The 20,046-nt window shown below is 50.7% G+C and overlaps 1 protein-coding gene across 1 annotated transcript; it reads right to left on the bottom strand.

Annotated features, from left to right (window-relative positions):
• Positions 1–16,508: 16,508 nt before the first annotated feature.
• Positions 16,509–17,574, bottom strand: LOC308057449 (olfactory receptor 14C36-like). The gene has a single exon (XM_080411553.1). The coding sequence runs from the start codon at positions 17,539–17,541 to the stop codon at positions 16,603–16,605; it is 939 nt and encodes a 312-aa protein (XP_080267679.1). The 5' UTR covers positions 17,542–17,574; the 3' UTR covers positions 16,509–16,602.
• Positions 17,575–20,046: the final 2,472 nt, after the last annotated feature.

Here is a 20,046-nt window from a genome sequence, read left to right as displayed (position 1 = left end):
AAAAGGTGATTGTCAGGGACAATAAACGAAGTCTGCTGATCACTCATATTGAGTGACTGTGTCTTCCCTCTGTCGTGACAAATGGGACCCTAGAGAACAGGGACCCTAGAGAGGACTGAACCTGCGAGCCATGGTTTGACAGAGTTTCGGGTACCGGTCCTGAAAGCAGTGCAGGAGGTGGAAGGGCAAGGTCCCCGCGCCCGGGAGCACCTACAGAGGGTTCCGCCGGCCACGCGTCGCTGAAGTCTCGCAAAGGCTGCAACAGTGCTGACGAAGGTATGGAGAGACAAGCGACGTATGATTTGCTCATACGCTTTTTAGAAAAGCGGAGTGTTTGGGACATAGATTGTAAAAAGGAATTACTCGGGTTATTAGCGTATGGGATAGCATCTGGGACCCCCGCAGCAGCGGCGAGCGGCGGCGCGAGGCCCGGCAGGCCCCTTCCCGGCCACGGTTTCTCTCCAAGGCGGCCCCCCCCCCCCTCCCCGATCCGATGCAAGCGGCCAAGCGAGCTAACATCTGGCTGCCCCCAGAGGTCAATCGGATCCTTTATATTCGGAACCTGCCGTATAAAATCACAGCAGAGGAAATGTATGATATATTTGGGAAATACGGACCTATTCGACAACTCAGAGTTGGAAACACTCCTGAAACAAGTGGAACAGCTTAAGCTTCTCAAGGAAAAATACGGACTTGATTACAAACCCACAAAAAAAAAAAAAGAAAAAAAAGTTCTTCAGATGTCACCTACAAGAAAAGGGTTTCTGCTTTGAACTAGCAAACATCTCTGTGTTTAAAAAGCAGCCTTTTGGCCTTGATGGAGATAATTTATTCTGTATTCTGTATTTATGCTGTATTCTGAATGTGGAAATTGGTTGGGACTAGGAGGCTGGCTTAAAGGCATTTTGCCAACGGGATTATTATTTTTGATCATTATTGTAATAATAGTTTTTTGATCAAAACCAGCCAAAATTATTTGTAAGCATTAGGCATATCTGAAGAGAATGCCTTTATTTGAATCAGCAGTTAAGGTGTAGTTTAGTCTGATGCTGTGGTTTTATCTGCTTCTGGTGAATTTTTGAAGTGATGAAATCAGAGATACAAGGTATACTAAGAGTTAGGAGGTAATAAGGTAATAATCTAAGTAAGGGTGCTGTCTTTTATATCTACAAGTGCAATCTGCTTTTACGTAGCAGAGAGAAACTTGAACAATAAGGTTGCTTGAGCGAGATGTGCATGTGACAACTTGGGAAAAGGGATATCACAACTGGAGTGCAACAGTGTTTCTATGTCTGGCAGAGTGAAATCTTTCAAGACCTGAGTTTAGACAGTCTAAAATAAATTGTTAGTATTCAGAAAACCCATCTTAAGCCTCTTTTGCTTCCATAGTGTTATGGAAGTCAACTGCTATTGTAGAGAATTAATGATTTTTTAATACATATTAACAAATACTACTATTTTAACTTAGCATTTGAGGGAATGTCAGCATAAATCACACTTAGAGTAAGACTGCATTTTTAATTACTGTACTCGTTAAGATTCGATGATGCCATAAGGCTAAGGTCTTTTATCACAGATTGGTTCGGAACTAAAAGGTGTGTGCACATGTAGATATGCACATTTGTGTTATTTTCCTTAATTGGCTACAAAATAATATAATTAGGTTGGAGACTAGATCTTGGGAATTTGTCTATTCTACTGTTTGTTAAGGAACGTGCACAACACACAGCACCCATGTAGGCTTGGCTTGTGGCATAGTTGTCAAATTTAGCATAGACATTCAGACAGATAAGCAACGTACTCTTCTTGTGTGTATCACCTACAAGCCATTATGGCTTAGTGTGTAAATCTGTATGTAACTATTGAAAAATCCACTTATGAATGTATATAGCTTAGAACTAATTTTTTCCCTTTGTTAATTCTTTGATATCAATGAGGTATTCTTCAGAAAATATATGGACTGGCTAGTTGCATAAGGGCAGTTTTTATTTGGACAGAAAATTGTTAATGGTCAGGGATTTTCCACTAAAATATTTGCAAATATTCCTAGTCAAACATCAGTTTGGTTTCTTTTTGGGTTTTGAGCTTGCATTAGTCCATGTTCAGAACTTTAAAATTGCCTTTGAATTTTTTAAACTTTTTATATCACTGGAACAGAAAGAGCATCTAAATTAAAGCTTCAAGCTAACTTTATTTTTCAAGTATTTCTGGAATTATACTTCTGAACTGAGATTTTATAATTGATTTTATAATTGATGACTGTTGAAACTTACTTAAAGCGCTCTTTGTAGTTAACCAATGAGGGATTGCCTAGTATGTAATGTGTAGTTTAAAGAACCAATTTGTTTAAAGCGCGCGGCCTCTGATAACGTACATAAACTTGTGATTGTATACAATAAATCGACATTTGCTTGCATCAAGCAGCGTCCCATCTCTCATCGCGGCAATTTGGTGACCCCGACGTGATGGGTTTATGAGCCGCCAGGCTGAGCAACAGGTCACGAGTCAACGTTGAATGAGCTGCTGAAAGGAAGCAGGAATTGAAAAAAAATGTCCCTCTGGAATTTAGAGGTGAGTTGTGGGAAACATGGGGAATGAGGCGTCTTCCCCCAAAAGAGATTATCTGAGCTTATGAAAGCTCTCCTTAATAAGCACGAAAAGAATATTCCTGGGCATGATCTCAAGGCAATCCTTAGATGGGTACAGGTAAAATTACTCACTGGGACTGCATCTAATATTTTTTACGCGAGAGTTTAGGGATGATGTGGGGGTAAAACGATGGGATGCGGCTACATCGGGGGATGCCAAAGCGCAGTGCATGCTCCCATGGTGGAAAAGCATTTTTGAGATTTTGAAAGCACAGGAAAAAAGTCACAGAGAAAAAGCCGGGAGGGGAAGGAAACTCTTCTACAGTAACTCCGTTACCGCTGCAGAACCTGAAACCCCCCAACCCCTTGAAGGTTTTTGCCACAGGTTACCCCCCACAGGAAGACCCCTTTGATCCGGGGCCGGTGGACCCTGAAAAAGAGCCAGATTTATATCCCCCCGACCCACACAATGAATGGGCTAGCATAAGACGCCAAGCCTTGAAAGAAAGAGACCTGGGCATTGCTAAAACAACAGTGGCCCCTGTGCTTTTTCAGGGTCGGGGGCCACAACTGGAGGCCTTGTCTTTTCCGGTAATTAAGAACTGCGTCACACCGTTACCGAGCACGGGCTTTCCTCTCCTTATTCTGCAAGTCTGTTCTCTTCTGTATTTGATACATACGTTTTGACTCCTCATGATCGTAAGTCTCTAGTGCAGCTGTTATTAGCTCCGACTCAATACGTGATATGGGACTCACATTGGAGGGGGGGGCTTCAGGCACTCCTCTTCACCTATGTGGGTCACGGCAATGCCGCTATGGCCGTGCTGACCATACAACACCTTACTGGTACAGGTCGGCACTCTGACCCGGCAGCCCAAGCTCCGGACATCCATCAGGAGGCTCTCGAAGCAGTTTGTGAGGAAGCAAGAAAGGCTCTTCTTAAAATCCCTGACTCACAAAAGCCGCAGAAAGCTTTTATAAGTGTTACTCAAGGACCCCGTGAGTCCTATATGGAATTTATTGACAGACTAAAAAATGCTTTAGTGCGTCAGATGGATAACACGGAAGCGTGGGAAATATTGTTATTGAAATTGGCTGTGGAAAATGCTAATGCAAATTGCAAAAAACTGTCGCAATCTCTCCCTCATCCAAACCCCACATTGACTGAAATAATAGAAGCCTGCAATAGAATCAGCACTGTGGATCACAAATTTGAGGTTATGGATGCTGCCTTTGCAGCTGTATGTGGTCTGTCAGTAATTTGTTACCGCGCGCCTGCGAAGGCAACAGGGGAATTGAGAGGATGTTAGAATTCTTGAAAGGGCAACTTCTAAATGTACCATGCCTGGGAAAACAAAAAGCAGAGTGAAGAAGCATGAGTTATGCCTGAAGAAGTATCTTCACGTACCCCCAAAGACCTTTCCCAGGCCTGACAAAGCCCAGGGGATTACTGGCAAATAGACTTTTTCCAAGTTACTGCAGAAATAGGGTATCAGTATCTTTTAGTAATGGCAGATGCTTTTTCAGGCTGGCTGGAAGCTTTCCCTTGCCACACCAATAAGAAGTATCATAAGTGTAAGTTCAGAGATAATACTGAGATTTGGGGTACCCATAGGACTTTCTTTGTGTGTTGTGGTCCACACTTGGTAGTAGGAGCCCTTCACCTTTCAGCTAAACTAGGAGGGGTAAAATGGGATCTCCATACTCCATGGAGACCTCAATCAAGCGGGAAAGTAGAAAGAATGAAGCTAAGCCTGAAAGGGCAGATGAGTAAAATCTGCCAAGAACCTGAGAGAGCAGTCAGATGCTTTTCCCTCACCATTGCTACAGATACAGGATCCAGCGTAAACGGAAGGAGAGAATTTGGAAGGGATACATGGTAAACCTTGCCAGGTGACAGAAATGGGAGTGAATCCCAAAATAATAGAAGGGAAACATGGCTTAAAAGAGTATGTTCAGTCTCTAGGAAAGGTCCTGTCCTCTCTCCAGAGGTACGTCACTGTGAGCGCAGATCTGTCCCTGGACGTGCCTGTACATCACTACCAACCCGGAGATTGCGTGTATCTTAGAACGTGGTTGGATGAACCGTTGAGGAGAAGTGAAAGGACCTTTCCAGACTTTGCTCAGCACCTACGCTGCTGTCAGGCCTGAAGGAGTCACTCCATGGACGTGCCATAGCAGGGTTTAAGCAGCCACATCACCAGAATGGACTGTCAAGCAACAAAAAACCCTTTATGCTTGAAACTACCTCCAGAATCATGAAGTTCTAGGTTCAGGATCTTGCATTATTGCCAGACAGCATATAAGTGGATGACTGAAATGCGACCCCGGATAAGACTGGGCTGTCTACAGGGAAGCTGGAGTCTGCTACTTGCCTCTCCTTTGTAGATATATGTTGAAACATGTTTTACAGATGTATAGAATTTGGCCTGTGATGTGGTATGCTAAATCCTCAGCTTGGGTGGGACCAGGAGGAGTCATGGACATGGAATACTCATTTGAAAATGGTGGAAGGATCGATGAATGTTGTTAGGAGGAGTGATTGTTGGGTAGGTACCCCTTTCCCTGAATGTCCTCATGCAGGAATGCCTGTAGCTGGTATCCCCATCCCATTTGGGACTAGTGGGCATAACTTGTGGCTAAGACCAAAATACACTCATTGGAACGAGACTGACCTCCAGACCTGGGCAATACTGAATCCACACTCAGTGTGAAGTGTGTTACTAAAATGAAGCCAAGACACACCAAAACGGAGCTCTGGTCTTTGTGGGGCCCTACCCACATTGTGATTGCTCAATGCATTTCATGAAGCTGTCAGAACTAACTAGCAGTAGGTACTGGAACGTTCCACTGGGCACTGGGTGTTGCTGGATATGTGCCAGTGTAGCACAAAAAGCGTTACCACCAGGATGGTTGGGTAGATGTACACGGGGAGGGATTTTTTCTGATATGACTGACTGAGACACTGGACAACAGTCGGTGGTGAACAACTTACTTGCGGAGATACACGCAGAATCAACCACCCCTTACAGAGAGACCCACTGGGTTTCACTCTTCTGCTGCGTGGTTTATTTCTTGGTGAGGGGCTGCTGAATTGGGGAAGGCAGTGATAAAGAGATCCACAGGAGTGGAAGAGATGGCCAAGGGCACTGCAGGTGCCATAAACTGCACTCTGTACAGCAGAGACAATGGCCGTATGCAAGGGGACAACCCTTGGGTTCTCTTGGTGACTTCCAGCCTTGCCCGTGCCCTTTGCCTTCCATCTCACGCTGTCCTACGCTGTCCCACGGCTGCTGCTTTTCCCCGGCAGGCTGCAGGCACCCATCTGGCTTCCCCACCTTGCTCTCACCCTGCCCTTGCCACACATGCACCGATGTCTGCCCACCCTCACACGCTGTTCCTGCAAACACACACACATGGACTGATCTCACACTCCTTCTGGACGACGTCTCCCACCACAGCACAAGCCCTGGAGTGACATTTCCTCCTCTTGACCTCCAGTCTCCACTTTCCCAGCTGCACTGGCTGGCAGTGCTTCTCCCTCCTGCTCTTCCCTACCTCCAAGGAAAGCTCCACCACCGGGGAAACCACCCTTCAGGCGGGCATCCCGACCCGTCACCCTCCTTGTGGCCTTTCCCCTGACCAAGCCACGGCCTCACCGCGCTCTTCCAAGGCTGCGAGCCTTTCAGCTTCTCGCATAGGCACGAGCAAGCGGTGTGCCTGCTGCTGTGCTGCCATGTTCTCAGGCAGCAGCGACGTGACAAGCAAGAAAGAAGCCCCTCGGTGGAGTGAGCCCAGGTCCTTAGGCAGGGGGGATCTCACAGCCCATGTGCCACCCAGGGGCCTTCTGCTGGCCTGCCCGAGACACTGGCAGATGGAGCTTAACAGCACATGTCCCAGTCATGAGTCAGGGGCTGCCCTACGCGCTGTTTCAGGCAGAGGTGACCTCACCGCCCCTTTCCCAGGCACATTGCTGCTGTTGGGCTGTCCCCTCCGCAGGCAGAACTGGCCTCACTGCCCCCGTCACAGCCATTGGCTTCCTGCTGGAATGTGAGTCCCTGAGACACAACTGACCGCGAGATACCGTCCTCAGCCATCACCCTCCCCGTGGCCCAGCACCCAGCAGATAAAGGGAAGCTTCTCTCAGCCAATTTATCTCATGGATTTCCTACCCACCGTTTGGGTGGAAGAACAGTCCTCAGGGGAACTGCTCTGTTTCTACTGGACCATGTTTTGTCTCTGCTTCTGTGCCTCTGTTTTCCCTTCTTCCCCCTGCTATCCCATCCCAACTGAGCTCTCCAGGGAAGTGAGTCAATGAGTCCTAGAATATCTCAGGTTGGGAGAGGCCCCTGTAAAGGCCCTTGTCCAGCTGTCCTGCTCAGGGCAGGGTGAGCTGGATGGCATCTCTCAAGGGCTCTGCCCACTTTGGCATCATCCACAGAAGGGTCTGAAAAGCCACTTTGTCAGCTTGTACTGGGAGACAATCAAGACATTCAACACACTTGGCCCAACTGCTTGCAATGGAAGATGTCACTAGTCAGTGGCCACCAGGAGGACTTGACCACTGGTGACATTTGGTCTTGAGCCCCTGTGGCGTATGATGCACCGCGTCTGGGAGCGGATTGAAGGCATGAAGACACTCAAAGACACCTCAAAGACACTTTATTGACAATCAAGCAAGCCTTTTATACCTTTGCAGGGGGCTGACGTGTCAGCCTGTAACTGTGCTCAGCAATTTTCCACTCTGGGCTCTTTTTTTATTACAGACACAGCAGCTCAGCAACTCCCTTGATCTACAAGGCCACAAGCTCTGCAGACCACTCCCTATCTTCAAAGCTCTCCTCTTGCTCCCATGGCTTCCTTCCAACAAGCATAACTGTGTCTCTCTCCCAAGGTGGGGTTTCGCTCCCTGACGCCGTTGAGCTAGCTCGAGACATAGCCACAAGCCACCAGCCAACGTCCCACCCACAGTGTCCTCCATTTCTTCACTCCAAATATCACCCATCTGCCTATACAGAAACTGCAGGAGAAAAAGTCAAACCCCTTGCAAAGGTGCAGGCACAAACCATTCCCTTCTTGCCTCAATACGTATGGGTGCAGCAATCCCTTTGATGTCCCACAACTACCTGGAACTGGCTGCAGGAGTATTTCCACCGTCATTTCCCCAGACACTACGGTGAGGATGACCAGCCTGTATTTCTCCCAATTGTCCTTCTTGCTTTTCCTGAACAAAGGCTGGATGTCTGCCTTTTGCCAGGACCCCAGAACCTCCCTGATTGCTTGGACACATTTGAGGGCACCATCCAGAAAGGGTGCCGTGATCAGACAGAGGCACTTGCAATGAGCCTGCCCACGGCGGGTGAGATGAATCTCCCTGGGACAGTGGCCTTTGTTCCTGCAGTCACACACAGGAACGGCGGTGCCCTGGGAGGTGTCCCCACCTCAGCTGGCCTCATGCACTGCTGGCGTGGTTGAACCCCAGCCTCACGCACACAGGGGTGCTCAGAGGCACGAGCCCGTCCCTGGCACGTGCGGAGGCAGAGCACTGCAGCGGGCACAGTGACTGCCTGGCCTCCTGCTGCCCCTGCCAGAGGCTGGCAGCACCTCAGCCCGGGGGTGTCGCGCCCTGCTCGGCACCTCGCGGAGATGGCCCTCGTCATGAGCAATGGGCACGGGGACCTCGGTTCAAGGAAGCACGTTGCAGTGCTGCATTCAGATGGTCTCCACAAATCCAGAACATTTGATGGAGGCCAGCACCGTCACAGAGTGCCCGTTGCCTGCCCCTGCCTGCGCTCACAGGACTGCCACGCAGCACGGCAGTGACCAAGCTGCCAGAGCACTCAGGCCTTACACCAAGGCAGGGGGTCAGAAGGAGAGTGTGGAAGTGGAAGGAGGACAGCACTGGAGAGCCAAGGGGTGGTGTTCCCTGGTAGTGCTGCCATGCCAGGAACCTTTTCCCCTCCATCTGTGCATACAGGAACTGTCCCTGCAGCTGCAGAAAGGCCTTGCAAGGAAGAATCCAAGGATAAATAAAGTTGCTTAGTGGCCCTTTTGGATTTCTTAGACAAAGAGAGAGCAGGGCACCTTCAGAAAAGAAAATCACAGAAGGAATTAGTATAGGGATGACAAATTTATCAGAAATTAAATAGCACAAGCAACTACAACAAATTGAAAAGACAGTCTGGGTCTGTGATGAATTACATTATAAATGGTATTCATAAATTTATTCCTTCAGAAAAAGATCCAGCTATCAGTTTGCACATTGCACCCTTGAGCTCCTGGTTCCTCATACTGTAGATGAGGGGGTTCACTGCTGGAGGCACCACCAAGTACAAAACTGACACCACCAGGTCCAGGAATGGGGTGGACATGGAGGGGGGTTTCAGGTAGGCAAAAGTGGCAGTGCTAACAAAGAGGGAGACCAAGGCCAGGTGAGGGAGGCACGTGGAAAAGACTTTGTGCTTCCAGTCAAGAGGAAGTTCCTCCAGTCTCTAGGACCTTCCAGTGGTGATGGAGAATGGCTTCACTGGGACATCGGCCTGCTCACACTGCTCCCTGGGATGCCCCCCCTCCACCTCCCTGGAGTGGGAAGCATTGAATGTGGCCAAATGACTCCTGACTTGATCCCCATCCACACTTGGCTGGTTCCCTCCAGAGCCCTGCCTTCAGGCACAAAGCTTTGGGACACGATGCTGGGGAAGACTAAAGCAAAGAGGACCTGGAGGATGTTCAGTTTTATCTAGACCTGCTCTTACTAAGCCCAGCAGTGGCCACACAGGGGCTTTGTTTAGTTCTTAAACTGTTCTGCAAGTAGCGACAGATCCTCTTGATGCCCTTGAACGTCTTGCAAGACCCCATACTAAGCAGGCTTTGGCTTCCCTGAAGACATCCCTATTTCTAAATTCCTCTTTGAGCCCTTGCATCCACCTCCAGGATGCTTCCTTTTCTCTCTGGAGATTCTTGAGGAATTCCTTCTTTAGCCAAGGATCTCTCTTGGCATGTCTGCTTGATTTCCTGCTTCTCGGTATGGACAGTTCTGCTTGGGAAATGCTTTCCTGAATGACCAGCCGTACACAGCTCTGCTGTCCTTGAGTGCTGCTGCCCATGGGACTAACACTACAAGTCCCCTGAAGAGGCTAAAGTCTTCTCCCACTATTTCATGAGCACTACAGCCAGGGCTGACACTGGTTTTCACTCCCTCAGCAGCACTGCCTGTTTGGCAAGGACCAGATTCAGGTGAGCATCACCTTTGTTGGCCTGACACCTGTGCAAAGAATTTGTCTCAAGAGACCCCCGACACCAGCTGGACGGTGTGTATCCTGCTGTGCTCCCCTTCCAGAAAGTGTCAGGGTCATGAAGTCCCCAATAAGAGCTGGGATCATGGACTTGCAGACTTCCTTGGCTTGCTTAGATAAGCCTTTCTCCACTGCCGTACCCTGAGTGCGGGCGCTGTGTCTCCCACCAGGATGGCACACTAACCGGCCTCTCGCTGAGACTCTCCTGCAAGGGCTCACCCAACCTGCTGCACACCCCGTAGAGGAGATCCGCACGTGCAACAAGTGCCTGCACACGGAGGGCATCCCCTCCTCAGCTTCCTGGCCTGTCCCTCGTGAAAAGCCCACACCTTCCCCTGCCGCACCACTGTGACCTGTCCCGCCACCCCTCAGGATTTAGTTCATCAATAGCATGATTTACTCCATCCATATCCAGCACGATGACAGCAGGTGGAAGTCCAGCTCCTCCTGCCTGTGCCCCAGGCCCAAGCCATCGGTGCGCTTTTGGGCTGCAGCACCTCAGCCGTAGCACTGGGGCCACGCTCAGGCTTCTCTCGGGCAAAGCTGGTACCAAGCGCCCCCGAGCTAGCGTGTGCCCGTGCTGTGCTGGAGACCAGAGACCCGCTGGAGTGGGTGGTGGTGGCAATCTAAGCGCACCGGCAGAGGAAGCCCTGCCCTCTGCAAGGCCAGAAAAGCAGTGCTGGGCTCTGCAGCCCTGGCAGAAGAAGGCTTGGCTAGCTGCAGTGCTGCTGAGGCCCCTGAAGGCCTGTGGGGGAGGGGAGGCTGACCTCCAGGAGGACATGGTGCTGCTGAAAATGTGCTTCAGTTTGGGTATGCTGTGATCCAGGAACACTGTGAGGACCATGCACTGGTTCTTTGATGGTATCTTCACGGGGCTGAGCAAAGGATTGTTGGAATAAGTGCCAGTGGAGTGTGGGAGTAGCCAGGTGATTGGGACCCCCACTGTGATGGGCTTCCTGTTCATGGACCAGCTGGATGAACTTGGGTCAGACCGTGACGCACTGCAGGGCTGGGATTCAGTTGCTGGTTGACAGAAACCAAAGCTACCTGAGGTGCCACCTGGGCTTCCTCAACGGAACCATATTCCTGACAATAAAGATTTGGATGCCCACATTTTTATGTTGCAGAAGGAAGCCGAGCTACATTAGATACCAGAAGCAGTTACAAATGCTGCAACACCTCTTGTACGGGCTTCTGGAACACCAGGGCAACCCCAAGCAGGGGAACCAGTAATCATCCAGTGGAAGCCAAATGCCAGACCAGCAAGTCAAAAGCTGTACCCAGTTAAACTACAAGTCAGGAAAGGGTTGGAGTCATTAATTGAAGAGATCACAGATTTTGGGTTACTAAGAGAATGCCAATCAGAACATAACACTCCAGTATTACCAGCCAGGAACCCAAATTCAGAAGAATATAAACTGGTGCAAGATTCAAGAGCTATAAATCCAGCTGTGCAAGATGTCCATGAGGCAGTAGCACACCCGTATGCCCTCCTGACCACCCTGAAGGAGAATGAGGAATGGTTTACTGTATGAGATGTGAAGATGCGTTCTTCTGCCTTGCGCTGGCTGCTGCCAGTCACCAATCGGTTGGTTTCAAATGGGAAAGCCCTGAAACTGGTCGAGAAACCCAGCTGTGCAGGGCTGTATGACTGCAAGGAGTTAAAAATAGTCCTACAGTCTTTGGAAATCAATTAGCCAGTGAGTTGGAAAGCTGGCAAAAGAGGTATGAAAATGTCGCCTTGCTGCAATAGGTAGGTGACATACTGCTAGCAACCAGTAGTAAAGAAGATTCTATATCAAGGACCTCCTAAACTTTGGGGGCTAGCAGGGTACAAAGTACCCTGGGAAAAGGCAGAGACCACCCCAGAAGAAGCAACCAATCGGGGATTTACAATTTGCCTGGGCCTGCAGAGTCTTGGAGCTGGAGGAAAAGGGCCATTTGTCAAATCCCAGAAGCCAAATGAAAACAAGAGCTCAGAGCATCCCTGGGAATGGCCGGGTGGTGTCACTTACGGATAATGAATTTGGGACTCATTGCCAAGCTTTTATATGAAACTGTCGGAGGAAACGGAAACCCCCTTGTCTGGACTCAGGAGTGCAGAGATGCATTTACGGAATGGAAACGGACTGGAATGAGTGCTCCAGCTCTAGGCCTCCCAAACCTAGAAAACCCATTGGAACTCTTGTGCATGAAAGGTGACACGTTGCCTTAGGAGTGTAGGCCCAGAGACTGGAACCATGGAGCAGAGCCGTGGGGAGCTTTTCCAAACAGCTGGACAGTGTCAGTAAAGGACGGCCAACCTGTCCGCGCACGGTGGCAGCTACAGTATTACCGGTGCAAGAGGCCCAGGAACTGACACCTGGGTAAAAATGACATGATCTCAGTGGCAAAGAAGAAGTAACTCATGATTGTTTAAAGACAATGGCAGAGATATATTCTAGCCGAGTGGAATTAAAAGGCACGCCAACAGAAAATGCAGACTGGGACTTATTTGTAGGTGGTAGTAGTTTTGTGCGAAATGGGACCCAAAGAGCAGGATATGTGGTGGTAACTATCAGAGAGAGAAGAGAAGGCAAAGCCCTCTCATCTGACACGTGGGCCCAAGAGGCAGCACTCACAGCCTTACTAAGGGCACTGGCATTATTATCAACAGACAAGGCTTTTTTTAATGAATGGACATATTTGAAATTTGCCTTTGGAATAGACCATGCCGATGGGGCTGTTGGAAAGAAAGAAAGAAAGAGGACTCTGAACCTCTCAAGGATCCCCAGCCAAACTATGAGGCAAAGACCCAACAATCATTTCAGGTGACCAGATGACCCAGGGTGCTGGCAATTATGCATCGTAAAGTGCAGCACCTTGGAGATAGCTCGGTGCATCTAGGACAGCAAGTGGCAGATGAAGCAAGGAAAGAAGCAGCTGAAAGTGAAATATTGCTAGTCCTGCCAGAGAAACGGCAGAAATTAGAACCTAAGAGCCACAGGATCCACCAGAAAACAATCAGTTGGCTAATATACTGAAGGCAACCCAAATCACGGATGATGGGTGACTCCTTCGCATCAACTAACATTTACAGAGGGAATTATGTGTGAATTGGCTAAAAGGAAGCACCAAGAAACTCCCTGAGGAATTGAGAGGATGTTAGAAGCCTTGAAAGGGCAAGTTCTAAATGTACCATGACTGCGAAAAAAAAAGCAGAGTGAAGAAGCATGAGTTGTAACTGAAGAATAGCCCTCACCTACCCCAATGATCTTTCCCAGTGCTGACAAAGCCCAGGGGATTACTGGAAAATAGACTTTTCCCAAGTTACTGCAGCAAAATGGGTATCAGTATCTTTTAGCAATGGCAGATGCTTTTTCAGGCTGGCTGGAAGCTTTCCGTTGCTGCACATATAAGAAGTATCATAAGTGTAAGTTCAGAGATAATACTGAGATTCGGGTACCCATAGGACTTTCTTCGGGTAGGTGTCGGAGAATGGCTGGATGAGAAGGGTCACAGATCATTAGAGCATTTGTACGAGCAGAGCCGCATCTAACCAGTGTGCTATCAAGACTGGGCCTCAGCTGAGGTTGCCAGCTGTGCTGATGGCTGCGGTGTTGCAGGGACACCGCGGCCTTAACAGGCTTCACAAACAACTCTGAGGAGGTATGTGCAGTAAAGATAAAGAAGTTACGTAAGCTAGCTAACCGCAAGTAGGAGGACCATGTAAATGAGCAGGTAGTGATTGTAGCCAATCATAGACCGCTGAGTATGCATAATTAGATACACTGTATAAATAAGAGCTATTTGGATTAATGAATGGAATCATGCTTTATCACTCATATTGAGTCGGCTGCATGTTATTCCCCACCGCTCGCAGGTTCACAATTGTTAGTAGAAGCCCTTCACTTTTTAGCTAAACTAGGAGGGGCAAAATGGGATCTTCACACTCCATGGAGACCTCAATCAAGCAGGAAAGTAGAAAGAATGAAGCAAAGACTGAAAGGGCAGATGAGTCAAATCTCCCAAGAACCTCAGAGAGAGCAGTCAGATGCTTTTCCCTCACCATTGCTACAGATACAGGATCCAGCGTAAACGGAAGGAGAGAGTTATTCCTTTGGAAAGGATACATGGCAAACCTTGCCAGGTGACAGAAATGGACTGAATCCCAAAATAATAGAAGGGAAACATGGCTTAAAAGAGTATGTTCAGTCTCTAGGAAAGGTCCTGTCCTCTTTCCAGAGGTGCGTCACTGTGAGCGCAGATCTGTCCCTGGACGTGTCTGTACATCACTACCAACCCAGAGATTGCGTGTATCTTAGAACGTGGTTGGATGAACCGTTGAAGAGAAGTGAAAGGACCTTTCCAGATTTTTCTCAGCACCTACACTGCTGTCAGGCCTGAAGGAGTCACTCCATGGACGTGCCATAGCAGGGTTTAAGCAGCCACATCACCAGAATGGACTGTCAAGCAACAAAAAACCTTTATGCTTGAAACTACCTCCAGAATCATGAAGTTCTAGGTTCAGGATCTTGCATTATTGCCAGACAGCATATAAGTGGATGACTGAAATGCGACCCCAGATAAGACTGGGCTGTCTACAGGGAAGCTGGAGTCTGCTACTTGCCTCTCCTTTGTAGATATATGTTGAAACATGTTTTACAGATGTATAGAATTTGGCCTGTGATGTGGTATGCTAAATCCTCAGCTTGGGTGGGACCAGGAGGAGTCATGGACATGGAATACTCATTTGAAAATGGTGGAAGGATCGATGAATGTTGTTAGGAAGAGTGATTGTTGGGTAGGTACCCCTTTCCCTGAATGTCCTCATGCAGGAATGCCTGTAGCTGGTATCCCCATCCCATTTGGGACTAGTGGGCATAACTTGTGGCTAAGACCAAAATACACTCATTGGAACGAGACTGACCTCCAGACCTGGGCAATACTGAATCCACACTCAGTGTGAAGTGTGTTACTAAAATGAAGCCAAGACACACCAAAATGGAACTCTGCTCTTTGTGGGGCCCTACCCACATTGTGATTGCTCAATGCAATTCATGAAGCTGTCAGAACTAACTAGCAGTAGGTACTGGAACGTTCCACTGGGCACTGGGTGTTGCTGGATATGTGCCAGTGCAGCACAAAAAGCGTTACCACCAAGATGGTTGGGTAGATGTACACGGGGAGGGATTTTTCCTGACATGACTGACTGAGACACTGGACAACAGTCGGTGGTGAACAACTTACTTGCGGAGATACACGCAGAATCAACCACCCCTTACAGAGAGACCCACTGGGTTTCACTCTTCTGCTGGGTGGTTTATTCCTTGGCGAGGGGCTGCTGAATTGGGGAAGGCAGTGATAAAGAGATCCACAGGAGTGGAAGAGATGGCCAAGGGCACTGAAGGTGCCATAAACTGCACTCTGTACGGCAGAGACAATGGCCGTACGCAAGGGGACAACCCTTGGGTTCTCTTGGTGACTTCCAGCCCTTTGCCCGTGCCCTTTGCCTTCCATCTCACGCTGTCCTACGCTGTCCCACGGCTGCTGCTTTTCCCCGGCAGGCTGCAGGCACCCATCTGGCTTCCCCACCTCTCTCTCACCCTGCCCGTGCCACACATGTACCGATGTCTGCCATGCTGTGCTGCCATGTTCTCAGGCAGGAGCGACGTGACAAGCATTTCCCCAGACACTACGATGAGGATGACCAGCCTGTATTTCTCCCAATTGTCCTTCTTGCTTTTCCTGAACAAAGGCTGGATGTCTGCCTTTTGCCAGGACCCCAGAACCTCCCTGATTGCTCGGACACATTTGAGGGCACCATCCAGAAAGGGTGCCGTGATCAGACAGAGGCACTTGCAATGAGCCTGCCCACGGCGGGTGAGATGAATCTCCCTGGGACAGTGGCCTTTGTTCCTGCAGTCACACACAGGAACGGCGGTGCCCTGGGAGGTGTCCCCACCTCAGCTGGCCTCATGCACTGCTGGCGTGGTTGAACCCCAGCCTCACGCACACAGGGGTGCTCAGAGGCACGGGCCCATCCCTGGCACGTGCGGAGGCAGAGCACCGCAGTGGGCACAGTGACTGCCTGGCCTCCTGCTGCCCCTGCCAGAGGCTGGCAGCACCTCAGCCCGGGGGTGTCGCGCCCTGCTCGGCACCTCGCGGAGATGGCCCTCGTCATGAGCAATGGGCACGGGGACCTCGGTTCAAGGAAGCACGTTGCAGTGCTGCATTCAGATGGTCTCCACAAATCCAGAACATTTGATGGAGGCCAGCACCGTCACAGAGTGCCCGTTGCCTGCCCCTGCCTGCGCTCACAGGACTGCCACGCAGCACGGCGGTGACCAAGCTGCCAGAGTACTCAGGCCTTACACCAAGGCAAGGGGTCAGAAGGAGAGTGTGGAACTGGAAGGTGGACAGCACTGGAGAGCCATGTGCTGGTGTTCCCTGGTACTTCTGCCATGCCAGGAACCTTTTCCCCTCCATCTGTGCATACAGGAACTGTCCCTGCAGCTCCAGAAAGGCCTTGGAAGAAAGAATCCCAGGAAAAACATAGTGGTTTAATGGCCCTTTGGTTTTGTTAGATGAAGAGAGAGCAGGGCACTTTCAGAAAAGAAAATCAGAGGAATTATAGAATGGGGACGACACCTTTATCAGAATTGAAATACCATGAGCAACTACAACAAATTCAGAAGACAATCTGGGTCTGTGATGAATTACATTATAAACGCTATTCATCATTTTATTCCTTCAGAAGAACATCCAGCTATCAGTTTGCACATTGCACCCTTGAGCTCCTGGTTCCTCATGCTGTAGATGAGGGGGTTCAGTGCTGGAGGCACCACCAAGTACAGGACTGACACCACCAGGTCCAGGGATGGGGAGGAGATGGAGGGGGGCTTCAGGTGGGCAAATGTGCCAGTGCTGAGAAAGAGGGAGACCACGGCCAGGTGAGGGAGGCACGTGGAAAAGGCTTTGTGCCGTCCCTGCTCAGAGGGGATCCTCAGCACAGTCCTGAAGATCTGCACGTAGGACAGCACAATGAAAACAAAACAGCCAAAGAATAAAGAGGCACCAGCCACAAGAAGCCCCACTTCCCTGAGGTAGGTGTGTGAGCAGGAGAGCTTGAGGATCTGTGGGATTTCACAGAAGAACTGTCCCAGGGCATTGCCTTGGCAGAGCGGCAGTGACAGTGTATTGGCCGTGTGCAGCGCAGCATTGAGAAACCCACTGGCCCAGGCAGCTGCTGCCATGTGGACACAAGCTCTGCTGCCCAGCAGGGTCCCGTAGTGCAGGGGCTGGCAGATGGCCACAAAGCGGTCATAGGCCATGACGGTGAGGAGAGAACACTCTGCTGAAAGGAAAACGACAATCAGGAAGAGCTGTGCAGCACATCCTGAGTAGGAGATGTCCCTGGTGTCCCAGAGGGAGTTGGCCATGGCTTTGGGGACAATAGTGGAGATGGAGCCCAGGTCAATGAGGGAGAGGTTGAGGAGGAAGAAGTACATGGGGGTGTGCAGGTGGTGGTCACACACTACAGTGGTGATGATGAGGCCGTTGGCCATGAGGGCAGCCAGGTAGATGCCCAGGGAGAGCCAGAAGTGCAAGAGCTGCAGCTCCCGCGTGTCTGCAAATGCCAGGAGGAGGAACTGGGTGATGGAGCTGCTGTTGGGCATCTGCTGCCTCTGGGCATATGATCCTGTCACAGGAGAAAAAGACAGTGATAATTTAGGGGAGACTTCTGCAAGCAAAATCAGAGCCATTTCCCACAGACCACCCCCCCGTCACACACAGACATCCCTCTCTTTTCTCGGAGACCTTCCTGCAGCTGTGTGGCTGCAGCCCTGCTTGGTGCTGGCCGTGTGGGTGATGAAGAGCAGGGCATCTGCCCACGGGCTCTTGACCAGCCAGCCCCACTCTGCAGCAGTGGGTGGGGGCAGGGACCAGTACTGGTGTTTAACTTTGTCCTGTGAAACCAGTGCCAACGCAGAAGGGCTGGTCAGCGTCTGCAGCGCCAGTGCTAAGGAACGGGAAAGGTGAAGGCATTTTAAGAGAGATTTAGTTTTTTTCACAGCTCCCCGCCATCTCTCCTGTTGAATATTCTCGGATGTCAGAAAAGCAGAGCATTTTTGCTGCCCTCAGGTGGAACAGAGTGAGGTCTGTGAGGCAAGAGGATTGCCTGTGGTGAGGGCACAGTGAGGGGAGGTGGTCTGTCCTGCTGGTTCCCAGTTTCTGTGGGCTTGCACCTTCCTGAGATGAATGGTGGCCACACTCCCATGTTGCCCTGAAATACCACAAGGCACTGCTGAGAACAGACTGACCCACCACAGACCAGTAAAGGTTGTAGGCTTTCATCAGAACTCAGCATCCCACCCACAGCAAAAAATACACAGCTCATTTCACCCACCCCAACAGCATTTTCTCCATCACAGAAACTCTACGCCTCTACGTGGGGCTTTCAGGTCACTTATGGGTTTGAGGGGACAGGTTTCCATTCTGGAGGGCAACTCACTGCTCGGAAGGGAACTTTAAGGAGGTAGCCAAGTGCCCTAACAAGAGCATCAGGTTCAGGGAGAACCAGCCCATTGCCCAGCCCCACATAGGGCATTGCCCACAGCCCCACAGCTGAGAGGAAAGCTGAGACAATTGTTCCCATGGACACACCTGCAGGAGAGGACCCACAAGGTCAGAGTGTGACTCTGCAGCTGAAACACCCATCCCCAGAGAGCCTGGCAGCAAGAGCAAGAGAATAAAACTAACCCCAAAAGGCAGAGAAAGAAGTAAAATTGCACTGACGGTCTAGGTAAGAGTGTCCAGGGCGAGCGTGCCAGGCACTGAGGGCAGCGCTGCCCTTGCCCAGCTCTGCTCGCCACCTCCCACACACCAACATTGCCGGGCAGCTGCTCTCAGCCCCTGTGCTCTGCAGAGGGACCGGGGCACGTGGCTGCAGAGCTGCACCGCGGCTCTGCTGGAGCTCTGGCTGCAGGGGGGGTGGCTCACACCTCGGGACCCCCAGCCCTGAGGGCAGAGGCTTTGCTGGGGGGAGAGCAGCCAGGGGGATGCCTCAGAGAAAGGGGTCTGCACTGCACATGGTCAGAGAGAGCTTTCTGATTCTCCTTTCAACAACAATTCTGTCTGAAGTTTCCTACCAGTCCTTGCAATATCCTGGATGTCAGGAGATTTTCCTTGTGGGAGGTATCTCCCTGTGCCAGGTCTTTCCCTGTCAGCGCTCACAGACCACATCTCTGCCTCTGTGCACTGGCCCCGCACAAACGTGCCTCTCTGCAGGGCACTGGCTGGGCGCAGGGTCCTGTCCTCAGGGGGAAAAGGGCAGCTCAGAACGACCCTGATGGCTCCAGCAAAGGTGCTGCTGCTGCTGTTCATAGGCGGAGGAGTGGCTGAGGGCGCTTCAGGAGGCTCCTGGCAGACCTCCTCATCACTCAGAGTTACAGCTGGCAGTCTCAGGGACATCTTCAAACTCGAGATCTCCATTAACATTTCTGCCTTCCCTCTCCTGCCCCCAACAACAGAAAACTGAAAACACAGATTGAGGAGAGCCCTGGATTTATCATAGCAATCCCTGCGCTGACCTTCGATACGAAAAGTCTCATGCAGACATATTCTGAGGGTAACCTATCCTTGTAAGCAGCGCTCAGCCATGCAGCACACTCTCAACAGCAGAGAGATCCTTCCCTCTCGGGGCTCAGTCCATACGCCCCCAGAGCTGTGGGGAGCCCCGCAGCAGGCTGAGAGCTGCCCCTGGCAGGCGGCAGAGCCCCTGCCCCAGCACACAGCCCCCGCGGCTGCAGGGACCCTGCTGGCAAGGACAGCCCTGGGCACCCCTGCCTGCACAGCCACCTTCACAGCCCTGCAGCCGGCCCTGGCACAAGGCAGCCCACATGCCCTGGCCCTCCCACGCTGCAGCAGGGAAGCCCTGCTCTGCAGCACACTGGCCTCCTCCACAGCAAAAGGCTCCCACACGGTCCCACAGGCTGGGGGGGGCCCAGCTGCTGCAGACCCGGCTAGCAACTGCAGAGGCATTGCCCTGCAGCCACACACTTACCGGCTCAAGGGCTCTGCAGATTTCTCCAGCAGGGAGCTCTCAGCAGCCTCCCAACAAGGTCTGCTTTTGAGCTCTCCCTGCCTCCCTCCTCTGCCCCTCTGGGCTCCCTCCAGCTGTC

Source organism: Falco punctatus (genome assembly GCF_963210335.1).
Source record: "Falco punctatus genome assembly, contig: scaffold_30, whole genome shotgun sequence".
NCBI lineage: Eukaryota > Metazoa > Chordata > Aves > Falconiformes > Falconidae > Falco > Falco punctatus.
The sequence above is the reverse complement of the archived record's forward strand: the minus strand, read 5'-3'. Positions and strand labels throughout refer to the sequence as shown.

Excerpts from the sequence above, each read along its gene's own strand:
- LOC308057449 (XM_080411553.1), bottom strand. The coding sequence starts at position 17,541 with ATGCCCAACAGCAGCTCCATCACCCAGTTCCTCCTCCTGGCATTTGCA.